This window comes from Podarcis erhardii, assembly GCF_964252035.2.
Source record: "Podarcis erhardii genome assembly, chromosome: 12".
Taxonomy (NCBI): Eukaryota; Metazoa; Chordata; class Lepidosauria; order Squamata; family Lacertidae; genus Podarcis; species Podarcis erhardii.
Window position 1 is genome coordinate 20,316,842 of NC_138513.1, and position 24,842 is coordinate 20,341,683.

The window sequence follows — 24,842 nt, forward strand, 5'->3', positions numbered from 1 at the left end:
CTTCCGCAAGGCGCGCTGACGTCACCGCGTCCGCAGGAACGACGCACGTTCCACGACTGCCGCTGACGAAAGGCCGAAACTGGGATTAGGGTGGCAGTTTCCCTCTCACGCGCACCCTCCCTTGTGGGGCGGGGTGGAATTTTTTTTTTTTTTTTTTTTCTCAGAGCAGGGAATGGGCGTGACTTAGTCATGATCAGTGATTTCAACTGCTCCGGCTTAAAAAACGGTCAAAGCTGATACGCCCGCCCGGACATTACGTGCATTTCCTGTTTTTTTTCGGGCGGCGCCATATGAGGGGCGCGAGAGCCAGGCCTTTTCTGTTGGCATTGGTTCAGCAAGGCGCCGGAAGTGACTAGTATCGTTGCGGTCTTTCGCCGCTTCCCTTTGGACGAGGAAGGGGCCGCGGGAGTGACGTCATCCTCCGCCCCGGACGTGAGGGAGGCGTTCTTTTCCCACGCCCGTGGTGAATAGTTTCCCTCTTTCAGAAGGTTCCTGACAGGGACAGCCGGGTTTTTCCACACGGAGTTAGATTTTTAGATATGGAATGATACAAATATCGCGCAGCCGTGACTTAAAGTCGATTTTCACCAATGACTTCCGATGCAGATTAGAGTAGTATCACCATAGAAATGCGAAGATATTCGCATGGAGAATAGTGGCGGTCAAAGGCTATTTTCAATTTTATTTTTTTAAAAAAGTTCGGATTGTAAACTACTGAGTCTCCCCGAGGGCTCAGTTGTGCAAGTAAACTCCCCTGCCCACGCCACGCCCAACTCAGCACTTTGAAGTCAGCATGTCTGATTATGTAGGAAAAGTGTAGGTAGCCATGTCGAAAAATCCTGAAGCCACAATAGTAATAAGGTTTAATAGAGTCTGCTTGGTCCTAATAATTGGCATCCTGCGGAGGAAGACATTTGAGCTTTTATAGTGTAACTTGCTTCTAAGTACACATGTAGACAATAATCAATCTGCAATTAAGAGAATTATGGGATAACCAGCCTCATATAACTAACATGGTTAAGTTTAATTAATGCATGAAGGGGTTAATGCCATAGAGTAAGCTGCCCTGCCAAGCTTAGCTAGGTCACTCCCTCTCACCTTGGGTGGGGGGTAATCAATGCCTTTGTTTGCTTCTGTCTACCAGAGAAACTTAGTGTGTGAAGAGGCTAAGGTAGTTGCTACATCTTAGCTGCATGGCTCTTACAAGCCATTGTTGTGTCCCTGTACCAATAATTTAGGAACATTCACCACTAACTGAGCCAAGTTGTACAGCCTGTGTTTTCTGACTGATGTATGGGAAATCACATGAACCTGACCTTTGGAGAGTTTGTAAGTAAACCATTCCTAAATTTGTAGATTTTTCTATGCTGAGGGAAAAGGGAAACGTTGGAAGGAACTCACAAGGGCATATTTTAAATGGGTTTATTTCAACGCTTTACTTTGCTGCATGCTTTTTGATTTTAAATCTCATCAAAGAGCACTTGCCTCAAACTTAGATCTTGGCATTCAGGAAGTATCTTTTTAACCTATTTTTCCTTGCCAACCACTTCATTTAAGAATAACCCCCGAAAGCTTATAGTAGAAGGGAAATGTGATTATTTCTCTCTTCACCAAGTGTTAAAAGAATCAGGATGATTATAGAGGCATTAGCAAGTGTAATAACTATATAGATTATCAATATTGTTGACAGCACAAGTTTATGCATGTTTATTTGCAAGTAAATCCCACTGTGTTCAGTGGGTTTTACTCTCAAGTAAATGCGCATGGGATAGGGCCATTACCCTGGGATTCATCTTCTCTGGATATCACTTGTAGCAGTCTTTGGCTGCTGCCTCCCTCGTTCCCCTCTCCGGCTGGTAACCACGTCCTCCCCCGTGGGCGCCCACGTTCTGGAGCGAAAGCTCCATTGCCCTGAACGGAGCTTACTCCCGAGGAACCCTAAATAACTGCAGTTTCGTGCTGGGGGGGGGGGGGCTCTCCAAGTAGGGGGAGGGAGGGAGGCGGAGCTGGGCTAGGACGGGGCGGCATTTCCTATCGCCTCCCCGGATGAGGGCAGGAGGGAGGCCGAAGGCTGGGCGCGGCCTTGCTCAGGCGCTGGGGTAGGCAAAGGGGCGCGGGAGGACGACGGCCATGGGGGACCCCGGTGCCTCAGCCCCAGCCCGGGGAGAAGAGGGGAAGCCACGTCCCGGTGCTCAGTCCCCGCCGGGGTCGCTCTCGGCGCCCGGCAGCAGATGGCGCCCCAATCCGAGGCAGCCGCGACGGAGGCGGGCTCTGCTTTTCGGCTCCTGAGGGGAAAAGGGAGCCCTTTGCAAATGGCCTCCCTCGAGGACACACGCACACCCCTTTTAAAACGGGTGGAAAGAGATGTGAGGCGAAGTAGACACGGGACCGAATTTAACATGTACTCCAAAGCCCCCCCCTCCCCGTTTCAAAGCGGATTATAATGTCGTCACGCCTGTTTGGCACCGACTAGAGGCGAATTAGGGGCTCAAATTTGCGTGAAGCAAATCGAGCAGCGGCATTTCCCAGTAAAGTGCAGGGTGTCTAGGCGTTTTGGGTAATGTCTTGTGAACACAGGTGAAAAATCCAGCAATTTAAATCCAGCGAGTGCGCTACAGTAAATGGAAATACGGACACAGCCGAAAAAGTTCGCGATTAGTAACTGCTCACTCCTGGACGAGTCTGGCCCCCCCCCCCGAGTATTTCCATGCCAATCCAAGAGGGAAAAAGATGGATGCAATGATAAGATTATTGTCAGGCCATTTTTAAAAATGGGCTTGGAATCTTGGCCTTGTTCCTCATGCTTCCTTCATACTAACTGTTGTACAGGACCATTTAGCTTATTTAGTGCCACTCATTCTCATAGAATATTAAATTATTGCTTCAATAATCATTACATTACATAATTTATGATACAACCAGATGCAACATATAGCAGACAAAATGCAGCTTATTACTGCTATAAACCAACATTCACTTTGGGAATGGCACTGTTTGGCTGAATGTTAAAGTTGGTGAATTGACGATGTCTACTTATGTCTTGCCTTAATTTTTTTTCATATTCTATGACAATGTAGGAGAAAAAGATGATAAATGAAGCTTTTTAATCTGAATTTGTTTGGTTTTGAATTGTTCATGTGAAAATGGTTTTCTTTCTCCAGATGTGTTCCAAAAAGAATATGAGACAGTAAAGACTATGTCTGTTTTCCCCAAAATCTCATTGAGGGCAAAGGTTGAAGAGTACCTGAGAGCTACGTTTAAAAACGATGAGGTAAATACCGTAAAGCGAGTCCAAGAAAGGAGATGTTTGGAAGAGGTACACAAGTGTGTGTGTGTGTGTGTGTGATGGCTGCTGTCAGGAATACTTTTAGTTCCAGCTAAGGTAGCTGCTCAGATGAGATCTGTCATTTACAGTGGTACCTCGGGTTAAGTACTTAATTCGTTCCGGAGGTCCATACTTAACCTGAAACTGTTCTTAACCTGAAGCACTACTTTAGCTAATGGGGCCTCCTGCTGCCACCGCGCCGCCGGAGCACGATTTCTGTTCTCATCCTGAAGCAAAGTTCTTAACCTGAAGAACTATTTCTGGGTTAGCGGAGTCTGTAACCTGAAGCATATGTAACCCGAGGTACCACTGTATTTATTTTTTAAAATTTAATGAGGCACACTTTCTCTCTTATTTTGGTATGTCTGAGTTAAAAGATTTGGGGTGGATTTCTGACCCCCGCCACTGTTTGACGGAGCTTAATGGAGCCACTGATGGAGCCCTGTTGCACACACCAGCTAGAATGCAATGTGGGTGGAGGCAGCACGTGGATTACCGTGATGACAGTTGGGCTGGTTTGGGATCCAGTGGATCCTAGGTCAGCTCAGGCCCTGCCTGGAATTCCCCTTTGAGGACTGTCCTCCAGCAGAGATTCTGTTGGTGGCACTTACATTTTCCTTCACATTTGGTTGACAGAAGAGAGAGAGCTCCATGCCACTCTGCGGGCAGAGACTGGCAGGGCTCAGTGGAGGTATACTTCTGCTGAATCCGCCCTCCCAGTCCAGCACAAAGGGAAGTTTGGTTAATCTTTTTGGCAAAAAAATATATTCACAATAAATGCTTTTTTAAATCATTCATCCCATCCACAGAAGATCGTGGTGGGTAACAATCTTAACAAAATAGATTTTTTGAACAGAACACAAGATAATCATGCTTGCTTATTCCCATTAAATTCTTCCCCATTTAGGCTGTTGCTCATCCAGTTGGTTAAGAATGTGTACTTTAATTTATAGCAAATCCTACATGGGTTTACTTTTATCTTAGTACACATGTTTAGGATTGCCATTTTACCCTAATGCAGCCTGTAAGAGGTATCATGCTTAATTTTTGTTACACAGTACGTGAACAAGTCAAGTGTCCTCCTAGGCTTGCATACCCTTTCCTCTTCCAACATGACGGAGGGGAGGAGTTTGGAGGCTTCTGCTTTTGGTTAACCACGGATTGTCATGTCATCCATACATACCAACAAATTGTGATCAACCCTAATTCTGGTTGGTTCTAAACAAGCAAACTTCAAACCATGGTTTCTGAAGCTTGCTTAGTTAAACCAACTGTATTTAATGTTAACCACAGTAACCATGGTTAAAAGTGGAAATTTCTGAACTTCTACCACTTTGAGAAGGTAAGGGGGGCAGAGTGTATACACCTGGAAAGAGGCTAGACTTGCACCTATCTAAACCATAGTTTAGTGTGATTCTATCCAAACCTGATATACTGTGGCTTAACTGGTTTGTGCCTTGAGTTTGAATCAGCAATTCTGTACTCCTGGGATTATAGTATAAGCCACTATTTTTGCAGACCTAATGTATTTTCTTCTCTTTTTTAAGCTCCTAACTGCTTTGGGTGCAGTGGAAGCCGAACGGAAATATGAATCTCTGTTAAATAATTTATCCCATCCACCAGCTTTCACAACTGTTCGAGTGAACACCCACCTGGCATCTGTGGAAGATGTAAGAGGTCTGCTTTCTGAAGAGATCCACAAGGTCTGTGTAGTGTCTCCTTACTACTGGTCTTGCCATCAGTTAATTCACTAAATGTGGTGCAACTTAGATTCACATTAGTAGATTTGTGTAACAGGACATTATGAAATGCTGTAATATTTTTTCCTGCCTAGGAAGATCCAAGTGCCCCCTGTCCTCCTGCAAATAAGAAGCTTGATTGTTTGGAATTTAGAGGCAGCTTATGCATGGCAAAAGCAGGGTCACATTAGTATGGAGCCCATGCTAAAGCTTCTCTTGCCATGCCAGCTTTTAATGAGCAGGGAGCTTTTCATGCAGGGAAGCAGGAAATTAAGCGGGGAAATGCAAACATGATTTCCTTCACGTCCAGTCTGCAGGTTTTTCTTTTTCTCTGTGTTTGATTTGGATCTGTGCCAGTTTCTAAGTGCACCCATGAATGAAGATGCAAGGCAGCACACTTTTTCTGTAGTCACTAATAATAATAGAAATGGATGGGTTGGTCATACCTGTATAAGGAAGAGTAACTAAAAACAACAACTCTGTATTTGGCCGTCAGTTTTGAATTCTGAAGTAAACTCCATCACTGCTGTAACTATCTTGATTCATTAGCACTATGGCTATATTAGAGAGTCCATAATGTATTGTGACCTTAAACATTTCTGTCTAATAGAAATATTAGTGTAATTTTTTTCTAAAAAACAAAAACTGTTTTAAATTGTTTAACTTGCCCTGAAACAACATGATGAAGGATGGTAAGAAACCTAGTAAGTAAATAATGACAATAAATAATGTCAATGAATAAAATAGCTATAAAATACTCAGGTCCTTTTCATTAACCAAAACTAAGAAATATACTTTTTTTCTTCTTCCATATGTAGCAGTACACAAGTCTTACTGTTCCGGTTCTTCGGCATCCAAAACTTCCTGACATCTTACTTATTCCTGTTATTGGGCCCAGGTCTGTGTATTTTAGAATTTTAATGTTAATGGAGTTTATCTGTATTTCATCTTCTGATGGCTCATAGACTGATTTGGAGCATGAAAACATATGTGCTAGAGCAAATATTTAGAACTGGCATATTGGTCATTGTAAAATAGATAATGTTTTGCAGCAGAAGCCTAACTATGGGCTCATCCACATTTACCTTTTGCCCCTCCTTCGCTAGGCACAGGTCCATGCTTTAAAACTCCTACATCCAAGCACTGCCGCTTTCCCCAGGAAAACCCACTCCATAACACTGAATCAGAACAGGCAGTGATTTGGGTTCTCCGTGTATTGCCGTTTGCTCTGATTCAGCGGGTTGGTTTTTTTGGGTTTTGTTGTTGTTGTTGTTATAGTGCTTGGACACGGAGCTTTGAAGCATGGACCTGTGCTGCAAAAGGAAGTCTCGATGAGCCCCATGTCTGCTCGGAGGTAAATCACATCAAATTCATTGGTGTGTCTTCCTGAAAAGTGGAGTTAGGATTTCAGCCTTCCTTGCAATGCAGTCCAGCTTGGCCAACTAACTCTACGGCTGTAGCAGGTACTGCAGCTCGCCAAAAAGGTGGATAGTAGTGGTATTAGAAAGGCAGCAAAGAACAGCAGATGTGAATTATAATTGTGCCGATTGGTTTTTCTTAACTCTCTCCTTCCCCTGCCCCCAGCAGAAAGGAGGTACAAAAGTTGACAAATGAAGTTATTGTTGGTGCACAGTGTGGGAATGCGGTGCTTCGAGGAGCACACGTCTATGCTCCAGGAATCATATCTGCTTCAAAATGTATGTAGTAACACCCCCCTTCACGCTTCCTCATCTTGTAAGACTGATGGAAAATAATACTTTGTAGTTGATAGCAGCTACCCTTTTTAAGTGTTAATATCTCTTCAAATATCCAATACTAGACTGTTTAGAACTGTAGTTTGTGAATGTAAGATTGAATGCAAGTTGCAGCCATTGTCTTACTTCCCTACCATCCTTTGTTCTGAAATTCTGTTAAAAGGATTCTGTAAAAGAGTAGGTGCTACTACTAAATTGGCAGATTTGCACTATAAGAGAGTCAAGTTCCAGTTGAGGAAGTTTATAAGTTATGTAATCAGTATTTAAATAATTTGTTAAGAAATGCATTTCCTAACAAACTTGATTATCCTGTCCTATGGTTTTGGTAAGAAAGGACAAAATCAGGAAACCAGACATTTACCACTGCATCTATTTCATTCTCTGCCTCAGACTCTGTGGTCCCTAAGCTTTAGTAACTTGAGTATTAACTATTCTTCCTTGTAGATTACATGCTTTAAAAAGTTACAGAAGAAGTTGCCAAGTATGCATGCGGAATAGCCATTACTGAAGTTGTTCCAGAGCTACTCTTGACCTGAACAGATTCTTGTAAATAGTCGGGGCTCAAGTATGTGGCCTACTTGAAGTCCCTAGTGAGTTCTTGTGCCAAATAAAATATTATTTGAAATGTTCTCCCTTTCTTCCCTTAGTCATGAAAGCTGGAGATACTGTTTCAGTATACTCTGATATTGAAGGGAAGTGTAAAAGAGGGGCCAAAGAATTTCTCGGAAGCAAAGTTTTCATCGGAAATGGGATTTCTGAACTGAGCCGAAATGAAATCTTTAATTCTACTGGCCCACTGAAGTAAGTCAGAAATTGTAATAAAGTTTGAGAATAATATGTATGTGTTATACTTTCTGGATGTCCCATGATCATATTATAAAGTACCATAGAATGGGTAAAAAGATTGAGGCCTGTGCACTCCACACTGGAAACTGCATGGGGTTGAGTATCATCTCCCAGCCATCACCTTCTAGGGCAGTGGTTCTCAAATTTTTTTCTCTGGGCCACACTTTCAGAATAAAAATTTGCTCACGCCACTGAATTTTTTATTGATAAGAAATACATTGGGAATCAAGAAGAAACAAGTCCTAGTAGTGCTCAGTTTCTAACAGAACACAGCTACTGCTCAGTTGGTAGAGCATGAGACCCTTAATCTCAGAGTCATGGATTCAAGCCCCACCTTGGGCAGAAAGCTTCCTGCATTGCAGGGGGTTGGGCTAGTGACCTTTGTGGTCCCTTCCAACTCTACAATTCTCTTTAACATCCACATGAAGCCGCTGAGTGGTGTCATCTTCCAAATTTGTGTCTTTGTAAGTCAGGGTGTATAACTGCAATAATTTGAGACCACCTTTACATTTTTATCCTAGGAACTGAACCACCACATTAGCTTTGAAATCAGATGACAACTAGTCCACATACAAGAGAGGCAACTAAACATTAAACCAAGATTACAGAGAGAGAAAGTTAGAAGTTTATGCTGAGTTTATAGTACAGTAGTACCTCGGGTTACAGATGGTTACGCATTTTCGGGTTGCGCACTGCACCAAACCTGGAAATACCAGAACGGGTTACTTCCGGGTTTCAGCACTCACGCAGAAGCACTAAACCGTGCTTTGCACATGCACAGAAGCGTTGCATTGTGACCCGCGTGTGCGCAGACGTGGCGCTGGGGGTTGCAAATGTGCCTCCCGCATGGATCACGTTCGCAACCCAAGGTTCCACTGTATATCTTGCAAATTTTCAATTTTCCCTTCTTAGTTGTGTTTATGAAAGTCAGATCAGAATCTGTTTAATTACTGGCCAATATTATGTTGAAGTGTTGGATCTTTTATTAAAAGATTATTAGTATAATACAGTTTTAGAAATTCAGATCAGGATTTTTTTTCTTACCGGTGTGCATTGTGCCTTTCAGAGGGATGGGAATAAAAATGACAGAACCAGTTTACCTTAGTCCTTCATTTGACAAAATGTTATCGAGTTATCTGTTTCTGCAGGTAAGTCATATTAAAAATAACACTAGCTTTCTGAATTCTGAGGTCACAACCCTTTCTATTGCATTCTAAGCCCCATTGAACACAGTTGGACTTCACATCTAAGCAAATAAGTAATTTGGGGGGAAATTCAATTAAAATAGCTCTGTAAGTATTTTATATCTGACATGCTAGGCGTGGACTGTTTTCACTGTGCTGTGAAATGAAATGTTACCTAATTCTGTTTTTTTTATTGCCTTTGGCAAGATATCAATAAATGATATGGACAGCTTCATCTATAGTTCAGTTTAGACGTAATAGGGTGATAGTGGACTTCAATGGGTCTGAACAAGAGGTGATCCAAAACTTCTTTTGAGAAGTGCGTTGGCTTTGAAATGGCTTAGAGAGAACAAAAGTTTTACAAAAATCGTACTTCCCTCACATTTTATGCCACTAACGCATGCTCATATGATCCAGGTGGTGGTGATTGTGCTGTCAGCCAATGGGTCCTAATAGCATTGTGTTGACAGTCCCAGCTCCTGCTAGGTGAAGTTTTCTTCCATGCTTCCTCTCAGCAAATACCAAAGGGGGGGGGTCAGGAAGCATTGGTTCCTCTCCCACCCTTTCTGTTTTAGCCTCAGTTTTGCATCTGCTAGGGAAGAATTTGAATTTGCATTGAAGAAAAATGGTGCCTGTCCGCAGTGTGGAGCATGATTGATGCCTCTGGTAAGTTTTCCCCCACCTCCCATTTCACAGGTTGTGAACAAAGTGACAAAGTTTGGAGGGCATTTCATTTCAACATAAGCCTTGAATCCAGTCCCTGAGCTGACACACAACTCTGCAGATCTATGTTGTTTCATCTTGTTGATCTAAAGTGGTCAGTGCATCCAAAGCAGAAGTCTTTATTTATATATTGTTTCCAATAAGGAAAGCTCTGCAATAAGAAACCTTGGTTTGATTTTGTTACATTTCCCAAGAAATGCCTGTGTGTGTGTGTGTGTGTGTAGGTGCCGTCGATTGAATTTGCGTTTTGTTTTGTTTGAAGACAAATTTAACCTGTCATGAAACAAGAAATTACCTTCTGTTTTATCTATCATTGCACTTTGTGGCTGCAGATTTCCACCATCCACATTTCCAGTGTTATTTCAACTATAGAACATAAACCAGTGTTTCACTTCTCCAAAACATTTGTTGACTTTTCTCCCGTATTGGAAGCAAAAGTATGTAAGCTTGCTCTGCTGCAGCTTTGCACTACTTCTTAACTAGAAGATTTAAGGGACATGTGTATGCTCATCACTTGTAGCATTCGGTGAGAAGTTGAATGTACAGTGGTGCCTCGCAAAACGAAAAACTCGCAAGACGAAAGAGTTTTCCGTTTTTGAGTAGTTCCGCAAGACGAATTTCCCTATGGGCTTGCTTCGCAAGAAGAAAGCCCATAGGGAAATCTCCGGGGACCTCTTTTAAATGTTGGCGGTGGGGAGCAAAGCCTTTCGGCCCCCCCCTCCGGCCTTCAGAAGAGGTCCTGGACCTCTTCTGAAGGCCGGCGGGGGGCAAAAGTCTTTGCTCCCCCCCGCCTGCCTTCCCGGGATAGCGGAGAAGCGCAGCGCGTTTCTCCGCTATCCCGGATGGCTTTTGAAGGCAGGCGGGGGGGAGCAAAGACTTTCGCCCACCGCCTGCCTTCAGAAGACCTCTGCTGTCCCGGGGGCTTTTAAAATGCTGGCGGTCGGCAGCAAAGCCCTGTCCCCGGAGCTTGCGGGGCGGGAGGTGGGGAGAAGGGCTTTTCTTCCCACCGCCAGCCTTCAGAACAGCCTTCTGAAGCCTGGCGGTGGGAAGAAAAGCCCTTGTCCCCCCCCCCCCCAGCCTTCAGAAGAGGTCGGGGGACAGACTGTCCCCGGACCTGGTCTGAAGGCGGTTTCCATAGGAACGCATTGATTGATTTTCAATGCATTCCTATGGGAAACCGTGCTTCGCAAGACGAAAAACTCACAAGAAGAAAAAACTTGCGGAACGAATTAATTTCGTCTTGCGAGGCACCACTGTATATGAATAAGTGATCACAGATGACCATCTCAGACAGAGCTTTATACCTCCTGGTCAAATCATACCCAATACACATAATTTGGCTGAAAGTGTCATCAAATCATCTCGTACCAGCCCCCTGTGTATCCTATTTTCCATGCTTCACCAATTGATTTATAATGCAAGAACACTTCAGTATATACATGTAAGCTCATGTAGCTGAGAAACAGATACTGCCTGATTACTGAGAGTGTGGAAAAAATATATTGATGAACACTGTGTTGTTAATGTTGTGTACCATTAAGCCAATATTATTGATTAATGTTTTCACCATGTATGTTATTAGGTAATATGTGTTTCTGCCTGTAGGCACCAGCAGTTTCTTCTGTATATATGTTTTAATGGAGAATTAATGCAATTATTTGTGTTTATATATGTGACTTAGCTGTGTATATATAACAGTCAGCCTTTAAATATGTAATATATAATTTATTGGCTGTGCAATCCTGTGCATTTCTACTTGGAAGTATAACTTGCTTGGGCTTACTCCCAGGTAAACACGTATTGTCTTGATGTTTTTGAAGGGATGACACAAGTAGGTTGTGTGTGTAAAAAAGCAATTTGCAGTAAAGCGAAGTGCATTTAAAAAGTAAATGGTCCAAATCTGTAGGACAATTTGGGATACAAATGTTAACACACAATTAATGTAAAATTAGACACGTTTTGTTATCTTATACATTTGGTGACTTGGTGACTTACTTTGCCCTTGCCCCAGAGGAAGTGCTTTGCTGCAGCTTGTACTGGGGTTGAAGCCCCATTTTGTGCGTCCTCACTTCTATGCCATGGGAAGTGAAACCTTCAAGCATCTTGTCACATACTTGGGGGACTGGGCTGCTGGAAGTGTAGAGTCTTACACTGCAGTTCAGCTGTGCACTGTGCTGCTCCTATGGACTCTTTAGATCCAGGCATTCATAGGCACTAAGCACTGTCATTGGTTGGTAGCTGCATGCATGGGTCTCTTTCCTGTACAAGGGCTCTAAATAAACCTTGCCCTTTGCACATGTTCAGTAGGGTGGGCAGAAGTGTATCCCATTAAGCAGAAACCTTTTAAGTTCTGTTTTTGACATTTATCTAGGAGATACAATGAAGTAGTGAAACGTAATACATACTTTTAAATAAATCTTAACACAGTGCAAGTTTACAAGTTTGCTAGAGTTTTCCCCAAACACAAGAATAAAAACACTATGTTTTGGAATTGAAGATTTTAAAATACGTTCCACAAGCCTCCCTGGATCATTCCACGCCAAATCACCTGATGCCATGTGCTCTCATGTCTCAGATTTTGTTCAAAAAATTTTCATGTGTAGATTACCTATGAGATAACCTCAAATTAATTTAAATTAAATCAAAACAGCATCATTGACCATATAACATGGGAAACAAAATAGCTATGCAGAAGTGTTTTACACAATAAAATGAACAAGGGTTCCAAGACATATTTTGTTTTTATTAAATAATTAATAAAACTTAATTTTTAAAATATGTTATAACCACAAATACACCCTTCTTATTTTTAAAACATAGCAAGTTCATGGTTAGCCCATTCTACAAAAAAAGTATGATGCATGTGTTGGTTGTGGATTACGTGCTATGGCTTATCAAACCTACCAAGGTAGAAAATGACTAACATTCACTTTGGTCAGTGTCCCTTTTCTGTGGCACTTAATACCATTTTTATTTCCTATTTTTATATCTTATTTTGACCAAAGTTAAATTGATTTTGATACCAAAATAAGCCCAATTGGTTGAAAAATAAGCGGAACAAGAGGTTTTTTCTAAACTGACGCAGAAATTGTATTAGCCTAAATCATGCGGAAATCGAAATTTTTCTCCTGCGCCCAATTCTGGACCATAAAATCTTTAAAAATTAATTTGAGGTTATCTTGTAAGTATGTACACATAAAAGATTTTGAACAAAATCTGAGATGTAAGAGCTCGGTTGAGTATTAAAATCAGGTGATTTATCGTGGAATGACCCCCCTAGTAAGTGTTTAGGATTGCTGCCTCAATCAGTTTGGTTGATTATAATGTATTGGCTCCTAAGAAACACCATTTTCTGTCAAAATAGGTATTCCTTTCTCATGTTTATAGTTGCTACAATCAATCATGCTGTGAATGTTTTGAACACTGCTTACAGAATTAGAGCACACACACACACAATTTTGCCTTTTAGTGGAGGAAACAAACAATAGAATTAGTTTTAAGTAAGATATTCCTGTGTTGGTCATCATTGAAGCAAATCTAGTTTTTTTCTCTTCCATTACTAGAATTTGCCCTCTTCAGTTGTGAGTTATGTTTTAAATCCTCAGCCAGGACACAGAATTTTGGACATGTGTGCTGCTCCCGGGGGGAAAACAACCCATCTTGCAACATTAATGTGTGATGAGGTAAGTGAAGTCACTGAGCATTTTCTGTCTCAGTGAGGAAAGTTTGACCTGTGCTTCATTAGCATGGCTTGTTTCACTCGTTTGCTGAGATCCACAGATAACTCAAAGTAGCACACCATTAATATTTGAACACGCTGCTGATTTACTGGCTGATTTTTGCAGCATAGCAGAATTGCTGAACCAAAGATAAATCTTTCTGGCTTACCTATCACAACATATTTCGAACAAGTAGATTTCCTTTCGGTGGACATGTGATAGATTGGAAAAAAAATAAGTAGAAAAGTCTTGCAAGAACTAATACAAATTAATTTGGGCTATTTTTAGTGTAGAAGCTTGGTTTTTAAAATAAATTTAAACTTCAGTACTTTTCATTGTGTAAAAACAAAGTGAGTACTGAGTAACCAAACTGTCAACATGACACTTTGCCCACCATTTTCAATAAGATCAAATAATGACTTAATCATGAGTGCCTTAGGATCTGCTATATTTTGTGACTTTTGAGTTATTAAATTGCATGGAGTAGTTTAACATCTTGTGCCTTTTGGAAATTGGCAGGAGCTAATCTAAAGGGACAATTTCTGCTTGTAAAGAGAAGGAAGGGACTTTAGATCTCTTAGAGGCACCCGTCTTTCCTAACTTGGGGAGCACAGAACCTCTTCCCTTCATTCTCTTTCAATTTCCCCCATCTCCAGTCATCTCTCTTTGCTTCTGACAGTTGGGCCACCCCTTTTCACACTTTCTCATTGGTATTCAGGATTTATTTGTTTCATTTTAAAGAAATGTATACGCTGCTCTTTAGCCATACACTCTCAGGGCATCTGAGAGGACTGAGGAACTTCTCAGAAGACTATATTGTTTCTCTGAGCAGAATTGACCTATCTAGCCTGATTGACAAAGGTCATCACCTCTATCTGGAAATTACACACATCCCTAGAGACTAAGGAGGAGGTGGGGCTCCTATAGTTGCATCATTTACTGCATAATGCTGGGCGAGCATTCTCTTCAATATCCAGGATTTACACTTTTCCACAAACTAGAACATACTTTGGAGATTCACAGACAGCACAGCTGGAGTTGGCCCATGCTGAGGAGACCCCTGTATTCCGTTTTTTGTGCCCAGGGAACCTGGGGCAGCATCCTACTTTATCAGTCAGCAGATGAAGAGCAGCTCTTTTTGTGCGCCCAATCAAAGTGAAATGCCCCGATATTTCAGACAGTCTTTTGCCCAGACATAGGGAAGGTATCCCAATGGTCCACAGCTCCATTTCCATTTTACATCTGCAGATGTGGCAGTGGATGTACTAGACCAGGCACGTCCAACTTCCAAGAGACTGCGATCTACTCCCACTATTAAAAAAACTGGAAGTGATCTACCCACTGGATTGACCAGGGCTTCATCAAAGTTGTTGAGATTTTTGGGGGGAGGATTGACCAGATTTGTTGAGGTTTTGGGGGTGAGGATGAGCCAATGTTGTTGAGGTTTTTTCTTTGGTGGGGGGAGGGGCCATCAGGATCCCACGAACGACCAGGATCAACCAAGGAAACCCAGCAATAGGCTGGTAGCCAGCCGGTTGGACATGCCTGAACTAGACCGATGTCTCGCCTTTGTAGTGGATTGGTTGACAGCCATCAAATTGGAGCTTAATCCAGACAAAACTAAGCTGCTGTCAGTGGGTGGTTCCCTGAACCGGATGGGTGGGACATGGCCTCTAAGATTGCTACATCCTGGCACACTCACTATGGGCCTGCTCATCAAACCATCCAATAAAATAGATGTGCTAGCTTGAGGTGCAAGGAAACAGGGTTCAAGGAGAGGAGCTGTCCCCTAGTGCAGCAGTCAAAAAGCTTGCTTTCTGCCTTTTTACCATTTGTGCTCTGACTTTTGCCTTCTTATGGGGTCCCAAAGAAGCCTTCTTGACATAGTTGTATCATGCTCACTGAAGTGTTCAGCTTTTCGGTATTCAATAAATTAAGAATCTGAGCAGGAAATATGGAAATCCATATTGCAGTTTTGCAGAATTTTGCATGGCTGCATGTTAAATTAGTGTATAGTGGTACCTCAGGTTAAGTACTTACCTAATTCGTTCCAGAGGTCCGTTCTTAACCTGAAACTGTTCTTAACCTGAAGCACCACTTTAGCTAATGGGGCCTCCTGTTGCCACCGCGCCGCCGGAGCACGATTTCTGTTCTCACCCTGAAGCAAAATTCTTAACCTGAGGTACTATTTCTGGGTTAGCGGAGTCTGTAACTTGAAGCGTATGTAACCCAAGGTACCACTGTATTTTTACATGCCATTCAGCTCTAGTAGTCTACTAAAATGCTTATATTTTGGCTGGAGGAAACATAGGGCAAAGAGTACTAAGTACATAGAAAATTTACGAGACATTTTATCTTGCAATAAATTGTTTGAGTAAGTTTTAGTATGTATGAAACAAAAAGTACCCCTTTGAGAAATTTGGAATAAGGTGGTATGCATTTAGATGAATCATATTTCAACTGAAAAGGGATTGTATATAAAATGTCAAGTAGGTTGGGAAGTTCAAGTGGGCTGTAGCATGATCTGCTTCCAGTTGTGACCTGTGCATTCTTTAGCAGGGAAACTTTGTTACGGCCAGCCATGTGTTGTGTACAGAGGAGCCATGCAATTTGTGATATGTGACAGCCTCCTTGACATAATCATATTTTGCTTACTGAACTGTTCAGTTTTTCATTATGGAGAAATTGCTGGCATGAGGTACAGCCTGGAAGTTTTAAAGAAACAACCATTTTCGTACTGGAAAGTGTTTATGTGTGGTGGTGTTTGTTTCCATCAATTTGATTTAGTTTTAATGGACACATGTTTGCTAAGTCAGCGTGTCCCATAAACATTTTAGTTAGCAGTTTGTACTATTTAAAAGATACCTTAAGAGGCTGTTATAAAAAACAAAACAAAAGCAACAACTGCAAGATTTAAGCAATTGGAAGAGGCTGGAGCTGACTACATTATACAGTGTTCTCCTGGAATAACCCATTCCCGTACAAAGAAGTCTTTATGTGTAATGTGCAGATTGAATGGTAACTGCTTGGTCAAGCAAAGCAGTGGTTAAAGAAAGAATGAGAAACCTGTGGCCCTCTAGATGTTGCTGGACTACACTCCCATGCCAGTGGGGGCTGATAGGAGTTGGCAGGGCAGCAGCTGACTGCTTCAGTTGGTGGAATTGGCATTACTGCAGGTGCCACATAATACCCATTGGGCTTTTGTAAGAACCCTTTGGAACTCCCTGCCTATTGATATCAAGCAGGCACTTTCACTGTACAGTGGTACCTCAGGTTAAGTACTTAATTCATTCCGGAGGTCCGTTCTTAACCTGAAACTGTTCTTAACCTGAAGCACCACTTTAGCTAATGGGGCCTCCTGCTGCCGCCGCATCACCGGAGCACGATTTCTGTTCTCAACCTGAAGCAAAGTTCTTAACCTGAGGTACTATTTCTGGGTTAGCGGAGTCTGTAACCTGAAGCGTATGTAACCCAAGGTACCACTGTACTCTTTTCAGTGCCTGCTAAAAACATTCCTCTTTAGACAAGCCCACTCAGATGCTAAGAAAGTTGAGGTGATTTTAATCTGTTTTATAGTATTTTAACTTGTATATTTCAAAGTATAGTCATGATGTTTTTCCTCAGTTTACTGTTTTAACTTTTTGTAAACTGCTTTGAGGGTTTTTCGTTTTCATTTTTCCTTTTTTTTCCCTTTTTTACAATTGAGTGGTATATAGGAGTTTATGAAACAAATAAGTAATAAATTCCTACTCTTTTGATTTCCAACATGTTTTTCAGGGAGAAGTAATTGCCCTGGACAAGACTGCAGAAAAAGTGAAAAAGATAAAGCAAAATGCTGCGTTACTGAAGTTGAATTGCATTAAAGCATTTTGTTATGATGGTACTAAGGCACTTGCCATTGGCAAAGGAGAGGATGGGCAAGGTAATATTATTTTTCATTTCGGTGTTCTTGTTGTAGCTGTGTTTTCTGAGGAGGATCAGGATTTTTATGGTAATCCTTAAGACCCTGTTGTGACTAGGACTACTATTGCTTTAGTGTAATTTGGATGTTGGTTAATATTGACTTGCCATTTTATCCAGATCCTTTAAACCTCAAAAACGCTATATAATTTATAAATGGCTGGTAATTTGGGGCATCTTTCATAAGTGCAAGTGAGGTAGCAGTTGGCAGGTCAGGTTTCTTTTTGGTGGTTCTCAGCACACAAATTCAGTCTTCACTCAACATCAGCAATACAAATTTGAGGAAACTGTCATGTGCAGCAATAGAATGTGACTCAGATCTTTCAGTCAGAAAGTAGGAGGGAAAGGACATTTTGCTTTCTATATCCAAACATAATGGTGATTTATCAGCAGTTATAAAGACTTTGAAACCAAGGCCAGTATGACTGTATTTGCAGCTTATACCAATTTAGCTGTGTTAAGCTGATGTCAAGCTCATGCTATTTAAATAAATTCTTTTGTGACATTTCCCCAAACAATAGCAAAGTTAAGTATGCAACATAAATTGGCTATAGTTTTTTTAACTGATCATGTTCCTCTTTGCAGAAGGACCTCCATTTTTACCAGAATCATTTGACAGAATACTTCTCGATGCTCCCTGTAGTGGCATGGGGCAGAGACCAAATATGGTGTATTCCTGGTCTTTAAAGGAAGTGACTTCTTACAGGCCCTTGCAGCGCAAGCTCTTCAGAGTGGTATGTATTTTGCCGTAAAAACTACCAAAGAATAAGTAACCTGACCCTTGGGTCATCACTTCAAACACTTTCTTGCTTTTAAGCAGTGCTTCATTGAGAATTCTTACATTCATTACTGGCTCCTCATTAGGGCTGGAGATATCTGGTTTCAACATCACAATATATCACTAGCTAAATATGATGATATCTCAATATATCATGATATATATCTGCAGCGGTGGAGGGCCTTCCTGGGCCTCCCCGCAGTGGCAGAGGGTGCGCCGTGTTTCCTCACAGCAGCCGAGGGCCTTGAGGAGGGACTTAAAATCTAAGGAAAAAGTAGATTTAATAAAAATATTAAATAAACTTCCATATAATATATATAATAACTTCCATATAATATATTTAATATATTTTCAACTAATTTAAGAGTTCAAGTGATTTACTAGTCAAGTTGCATCTGCTTCCCCACTCAGAGGTTTGAGTGGAATCTATGCATGCATAAGCCCCACTGAGTTCAACTAAACTAACTTCTACTTTCCTGGGAGTAAGCTTAATTGAATTCAGTAGGGCTTGCTTGTGATTAGACCCGCAGTTGCTTGCACTGCTTATTGAAAAACACTCTCCCCATCATTCTCACACAGTATCCAACCTTCCATTTCAGCATAAGGAAGCCAGCTAAATCTTCTCTTCTCCATCCCCCTTCCACCGAAGGCCTCCCACTAAAAGCCCTCATCCCACAATCTTTCCCTTTTTTAATATGGAGGAAAGCTCTTTAGGGGGAACCACCAACACAAACACCACGGAAAATAAAACAAAAATTTCCTCTCTTTTTTTCACCAGTGGGGGTGAGTGTGAGGGGAGAAAGAAGTGTTTTCCAGTTCTTTGTTTACTTTGGGGCTGGATCTTTGGTTGTCTAGCCGTGGGGGGTTTCTCCTGGATTGTTTGGAGGCTCTGCGTAATTAACTGAGGTCTAAGTGAAGCTTTATGGTTAGGAGGAAGGAGGGAGAGAGCAAACAAAGCAAGAGACAAGGTGCCTGTAAAGTATGTGTTCTTCCGAGCTACCTCCTGGGAAGCTGTCGAGTCTCCACCTTTTGTTCACAGGTATATTGCCTTGTTGAGACATTTTCCAAGACGTTATTTCAATGCAGGTATCCAACAATGTTGTACAGCCCTACTCCTCATTCGAAGCACCTCAAAAGCTTCCTCTGCTTTGTCTTTATATACTGGATTAAAAGAAAAGCTTCCATCCATTGCATAATCTTAGTCTGCAATCCTGGCTTCCCTTCATCAAGTTTCTCCAAGGAACTCCAGCTTACTAGCCAGCCCAAGCCCCTTCCAAGTACTTGAAACCCACTCTGTGGATTTTGTACTTTTAAATGGCAGCTTCTTAATGTATCTTTTAAATTCAATCCAGTTCCTTGGAGGTGGGGAATGGGAGTGATTCATAGTTCTGTAGGGTTCTACAATAAATTATTGGGGTTGCCTGCATATCTGCGAGCTATGATCCCTCTGCAAAAAAAAAAAAAAAAAGGAAAAGGAATTGACCCTTTAGCTCACAGCCTTGTCTTATTAGTACAAGGGAGGCAAGGGAAGTGCACATGGTTACACTGTAGAAGTTGGCACTTGGCCATCCTTTCTTGAGCACACCCAGTTCATGGCACTTGCAAAAGTTCAGCTGGTTGGAGTTGCGCTGAGCTCCATTGTTCTCGAACCAATAGCAACATTGGAATAGATGTGTAACAAGGCTAAATCAAGCTCCCTATCTAAAACACATTGTTGTTATCCTGGCGGCAGAGCCTATGGTGATGTGGAGGCAAACCATACAGAACGGCCAATCAATTCTAAAGCTGGAAGACAATATCTTTTGAACATAAAAAGATCTAGTTAAATTTAGCACAGGCATTCACCTTTGTTGGTAAAGATTCAATTGATAAGAGATGTCTTTTCTAACCCTTTCCCTTTTAAAATAAAAAGGGTAGTACATAATTTCTTCAGTATAGTCAGAGATGTTTGAGAATTCCTAGGGCGTAGTTTACTTATCTGTTTGGCTTGCTAGTCTGCCCCATCTGTAGGGCTTGGGCATGATATTACTTAAATGTGCATAGAATAGTCCCCCACCCTCAAACATCAAACAGAATGACAGAAATAAAATTTCAAATCCACTGGAAGTGTAACCCTGGCTACCGAAAACCATCTCAGATACTAAGCTCTTGTATTGACAGAAGTAAGGAGGGTTCATTTCTGTCAAATTGACAAAGTTAGCGAATCTAGTGGGAAGATGGCTTTGTGCCCTATTTGCCTTGTCCCAAGACATCTTTAATATCACTGCTGTGCTCAGATGGAGGTTGGGAACATCAACAATCATGATTTATTCAGCTGTGTTCCCTTGTGTATTGGAATCTGCTGAGCCAAAAAGAAGGGAAGTTTCAGTCGTGTCCTAGAACCCTTCAAATATTTGTTTAAACAAGGCCAGCTTTTGTATATGCATTCCACTTTTCCTAAAGGAGAGGCAACTTTGGAAGTGTTTGTTTACCTTCTGATAATATCTGCTAAAATATATTGTGTCTTTGCGGGACTGAAAACATCAAAGGTGTAAGATCTTAATTGTTAGATTTTTATCAACCATGTGTACTGGCCACATAGATTGACCCTTGCTTGTTAACTTGCCACTCTAGGCTAGTTGCCTATAATATATTTGTCTGCAGGATACAGGGGAGGCAGTGCAGCGGAGGACAGTACACACTGGTACACACACAAGGCTCACAACACAAAGGCAGCTTGAAACAACATCATGAGAAGTTGTCCTTGGTCCTTTCAAAATGAATATGGACTGTGTAATTCTGCATTCTAAAAGTAAGTTTGCTTGAGAAATGCTGGTATCCTAAAAATGAGAGTATTGTTTCCTTAGGCAGTGCAGCTGCTGAAGCCAGGGGGCATCCTGGTATACAGTACCTGCACAATTACGCTTTCTGAAAATGAGGAGCAAGTTGCCTGGGCATTGGAGACCTTCCCATGCCTTCAGCTTCAGTCACAGGTAAGAACACGTTGTTGTTGTTGTTGTTGTTGTTGTTGTTGTTGTTGTTGTTGTTGTTGTTTAAAAAATTGCATCTTTCTCACTAGGATATGACATTACATGCTTGCTGACAGTTAAAAACAACAACCCTGTCTTTTACTTGCTGCCACTCTGAGCTCTGCTCAGCTTCCTATGCTCACTCTGCTGTGGCTACTTCGGCAGCACATAGACTGAAATTGGAATGATACAGAGAAGATTAGCATGGCCCCTGCAAAAGGATGACACAGAAATTAACGAAACATTCCATATTCTGAAACACCTCAATGCGCCTAAATACACACACTCCACCCAGAACATGCACAGCATCCTCAGCGGGTGGGGGGAGCCCCAAAGCTTTGGCATTCTTGTACTCAGGATAGCTCAGTCGGTAGAGAACACACAACTCAGGGTTGTGGATTTGAGCATCACATTGGGCAAAAGATTCCTGCATTGCAGGAGGTTGGACTAGATGACACTCGTTGTCCCTTCCAACTGTGCAGTTCTATGATTATTTTATACTTTTAGGTTTCCCCACCCTCCCTCACATGCACACAAAACCAGCCATTGCTTCCCAAAGCTTCCAGTTCATCAGACAGGGAAGCAGAGACTTGATTGGAGACCTCTCCCCAAACCTTAGCCTTCCATGCCTTCTTAAGAATGGTCATTGCCTGTCCTCATGTCTGTCCCAGTGCTCATGCTAAAAGTGATTTCTAAGATCCCGCCAACAGTTAAGAGGTCTTTCCCCAGTGAGGTAGCTTCCCTGATCGTAGTGCAAGCTGCACCTCAAGTGCTTTACACCTGCTGGTACAGAATCATCGAGTCCTATGAGCTGGCAGAGGTTGCCAAGAAGGCCAGAACCTGCAGCACCATGTGGCCTGCTCAACATTTTTCTGTCTCTGAGCATTTGTTTCCCCCTTACAAAGGGCACAGGGAGGAGGAGCAGATGGACACAGAATACGCCTGCATTGACTTATCTGAGTCTGGGCACTCTGCTGATCCTGCAGGGAGAGAGGGCTGGGGAAACATCTGTGTGGATGAGCTTCTATGACTCTGTTGCCCTTCCCTGTGCAGGGTTCAGCAGGCTGTGCCAGTGTTTTATGAGTTGGCAGCTGCTTGGGAATCATTAACTAATGTAAATGTTAGTATCTAATACGTTTGTAATACATGCCTACCAAAACACTGCATCAGATATGACACAAAACTCTGAAAAGTTGTGTATTCAGAAGGCATCAGATAATTGTGTGACTTTGAGTTTAATTAGTTGCACTTCGCTTCTCCCAGACCTTCACTAACAGTGGCTAAAGGGATTAGGTTTTAATCTTGCAGGATTAAATGGCTGAGACAGCCTCTAATTTGATAGTGGGTTTTGTGTATTTTTTGTAATCATGCTTGTCTTATTGCATGTCTACAGAAAATGCTGATGCACTGTTATGGTTGTTTGTTACATTTGAAATTCCAGTGCATAACGTATTAAAGTGATTCAATGCCATCCTTAGATGTAAAGACTAGAAGAAGCACTTGATGAACTGAACTGTTTTGTATGAGGCTTTCTTTGGTTAAACCTTTAACAGCATTAAGTGTCTTACTACATTTCTCTGAGGAAGGAGACATGTAAAAGAAGCACACATAAATCAGGGTTTCCATTTACGAGGTCCCTAAATCGGTTATATATATGATCTGCCTGATTATGCAAAAATCTGCTATTTTTGTGTGTATCTCATTGGCACCATGTGCTGGAGCCAGAAAAAGACTCTCATAGGCTGCCCCCCCACTCATTCCTTTTATGTATTTTACAAAGAAGCATCCTTCCTTGAACACAAAGCTAAGGGGGGAGCTGTCTCTCTCTTTATTACCCAGGGACTTGGACTCCTCCCAGCAATAGACAGTGGCAGGGAAAGATCACAGGCCTTTGGGTCTGTTGGAGCTTGATGCTACAGCCCTGAGGTCCCGCTGCTGACCATTCTCAAGGATCTTCCATCCTTCCTGGCCACCCTGCAAGGTTTTTGGGGTGTACAAGTATATGCAGCAGTGACTATTAAGTGAAGCTCCACCCACTGTTACAGTGCAATCCTATACAGATCTATTCAGAAGTGAGGCCCACTGAATTCAGTGAGACTTATTCCCACGTAAGTATGCATACGATTGCAGCTTGAGTCTCAACATGTTCTGGTCAGTAGTATCAGGATTTACTTGCCCTCGGGTCCTGGGAAAGCCCACCCCTGTTGGGTAGCAAAATAGTGTGATTATCTCAATATTTTCAGTACTGTAACACCTGCGCATCCATGTTCAGCCTTCCATCACTGATTTGCTGCTGACACAACATGGCAACTCAAGCATAAATTAGATTGCATATGATGTTCATTTTTTTAAAAAGTGGTGTTTCGTTAGTGTAAATTTCATCAGTGTTAACTGATAATGAGCAAATTATTTTCGGTGTTATTCTGCTGCCTCCTTAGTCTCAGCCTTTCTACAAATATATTTCCTTCCAGTGGAATGTAGCAAGGCAAACTCCAGGACAGTTTAGATTGCAGTAAAAGTACTCCAAGGGTGTGCCTACGGTGGTGGATTTAGAGGCACTGACCCTTGTGAATACTGGCTTTCATTTTTGGGTAAATAAATAATGAACTGCAGAGCAATTAAGCCCATTTGTTTTATTTTCCTCTCTAAAAGGAGCCCCATATTGGAGGAGAAGGCATGATGGGAGCTGGGCTGTCACCTGAGCAGTTGAAAAAGCTGCAGAGGTTTGATCCATCTGAAGCAGTTTTGCAGGGAATGGATTTTAATTCACTGCAAGAATTCAGATACGAAGATTTGATAAGCATGGCAAATAAGGACTGCATAGGATTTTTTATTGCAAAATTTATAAAAGTACCGTGAAAATCATGGCTTTAGAAGTCAACATAAAAAGCACCCTTTCTGTTAACATTTGGAGCATTCTGAACGCTACCTTCATGCTGCTGCAATGTTGCCAAGCCAACGGACTGACGACACAGTTGCCATAGCAGCAGCAAAATCTGCCAGCTGTTTCCTTTGGGAGAGATCCACAGGTTGGAGAAACAAGTCTGAGGGAAGGGGCAGCTTCAATTTGTAAAGCTCCATTTGGTTTTATATTAGCAGTAGGTCACTGATTCTAGAAACATGCTTGTTTTTCAGTTTGTCTAAAAGATTTATTTATTTTTTTAGAAAAAAAGCTGCAATTATGTACAGTAGAAAATCTGCTTTCAAAGTATTTTATCAGTAATTAAATACACTGTCACATGTTGTAAAACCTGATCCGAACTCTCAAATTGCTGTTTTTGAAAAACAATTTTATATTATTAAATGGCATTTCTTACAAAACAATATTAATCTTTTAAGTGATATTGTACATCTTGGTGCTTTAAATTATTAATCCATGTCTTCTAAGCAGATATCTTTCAAGGCCTAATCCTATTTTCCTTGTATCTTGACTTTCTAGCAGCATTCTAACATTCTGTTTCCGGAGAATGCAGATTTGTGAACTCCAAGATCAGCTGTCCCATATTTTATTCTGAGACTGATATAAAGAAATACTATTAAGCTAACAGACCAAAAATTCCTTCAAGCGTCACCATCATCTTTGGCCCTAGAAGGAGTGGCAACTCAAAATCTTAGCATTCACATTGCTTTTATATTGTCTCATTTTTATTTTTATTTTAAATAGCCTTTGCATCCTAGAAATGCTTCTATTGTAATATGTTTGTGATTTATAGATTTGGGTATTCCACTGAATTTCAGGAACCAACAAGTGGATACTCAATTCCAGCAGTAATTATTATTATTTTTTAATTATATACCACTTACTA

General features: G+C 41.6%; 1 protein-coding gene across 7 annotated transcripts; it reads left to right on the forward strand.

Moving 5' to 3' along the window:
- The first annotated feature begins 439 nt into the window (after positions 1–439).
- On the forward strand, positions 440–24,360 carry NSUN6 (NOP2/Sun RNA methyltransferase 6). 7 transcript variants are annotated; one of them, XM_081882216.1, is made up of 13 exons: positions 440–463; positions 3,162–3,271; positions 4,873–5,028; positions 5,883–5,962; positions 6,649–6,761; positions 7,466–7,619; positions 8,731–8,812; positions 13,135–13,254; positions 17,068–17,212; positions 17,836–17,984; positions 20,875–21,000; positions 23,097–23,144; positions 23,689–24,360. In XM_081882216.1, exons 2-13 carry the CDS (start codon positions 3,197–3,199, stop codon positions 23,893–23,895), a joined length of 1,455 nt encoding a protein of 484 aa, XP_081738342.1. In that variant the 5' UTR covers positions 440–463; positions 3,162–3,196; the 3' UTR covers positions 23,896–24,360. The 7 variants fall into 7 exon arrangements, with proteins under 7 accessions (XP_081738342.1, XP_081738337.1, XP_081738343.1 ...); XM_081882211.1 differs by lacking the exon at positions 440–463 and adding an exon at positions 487–1,329; XM_081882212.1 differs by lacking the exon at positions 440–463 and adding an exon at positions 488–1,329 and having other exon boundaries at positions 6,652–6,761.
- Positions 24,361–24,842: the final 482 nt, after the last annotated feature.

Coding starts and splice junctions, on each gene's coding strand:
- NSUN6 (XM_081882211.1), top strand. CDS start 1,290: ATGTATGGGAAATCACATGAACCTGACCTTTGGAGAGTTT. Junction 6,762..7,465: donor AATCATATCTGCTTCAAAAT/GTATGTAGTAAC, acceptor TTCTTCCCTTAG/TCATGAAAGCTGGAGATACT. Junction 8,813..13,134: donor CGAGTTATCTGTTTCTGCAG/GTAAGTCATATT, acceptor TTCCATTACTAG/AATTTGCCCTCTTCAGTTGT.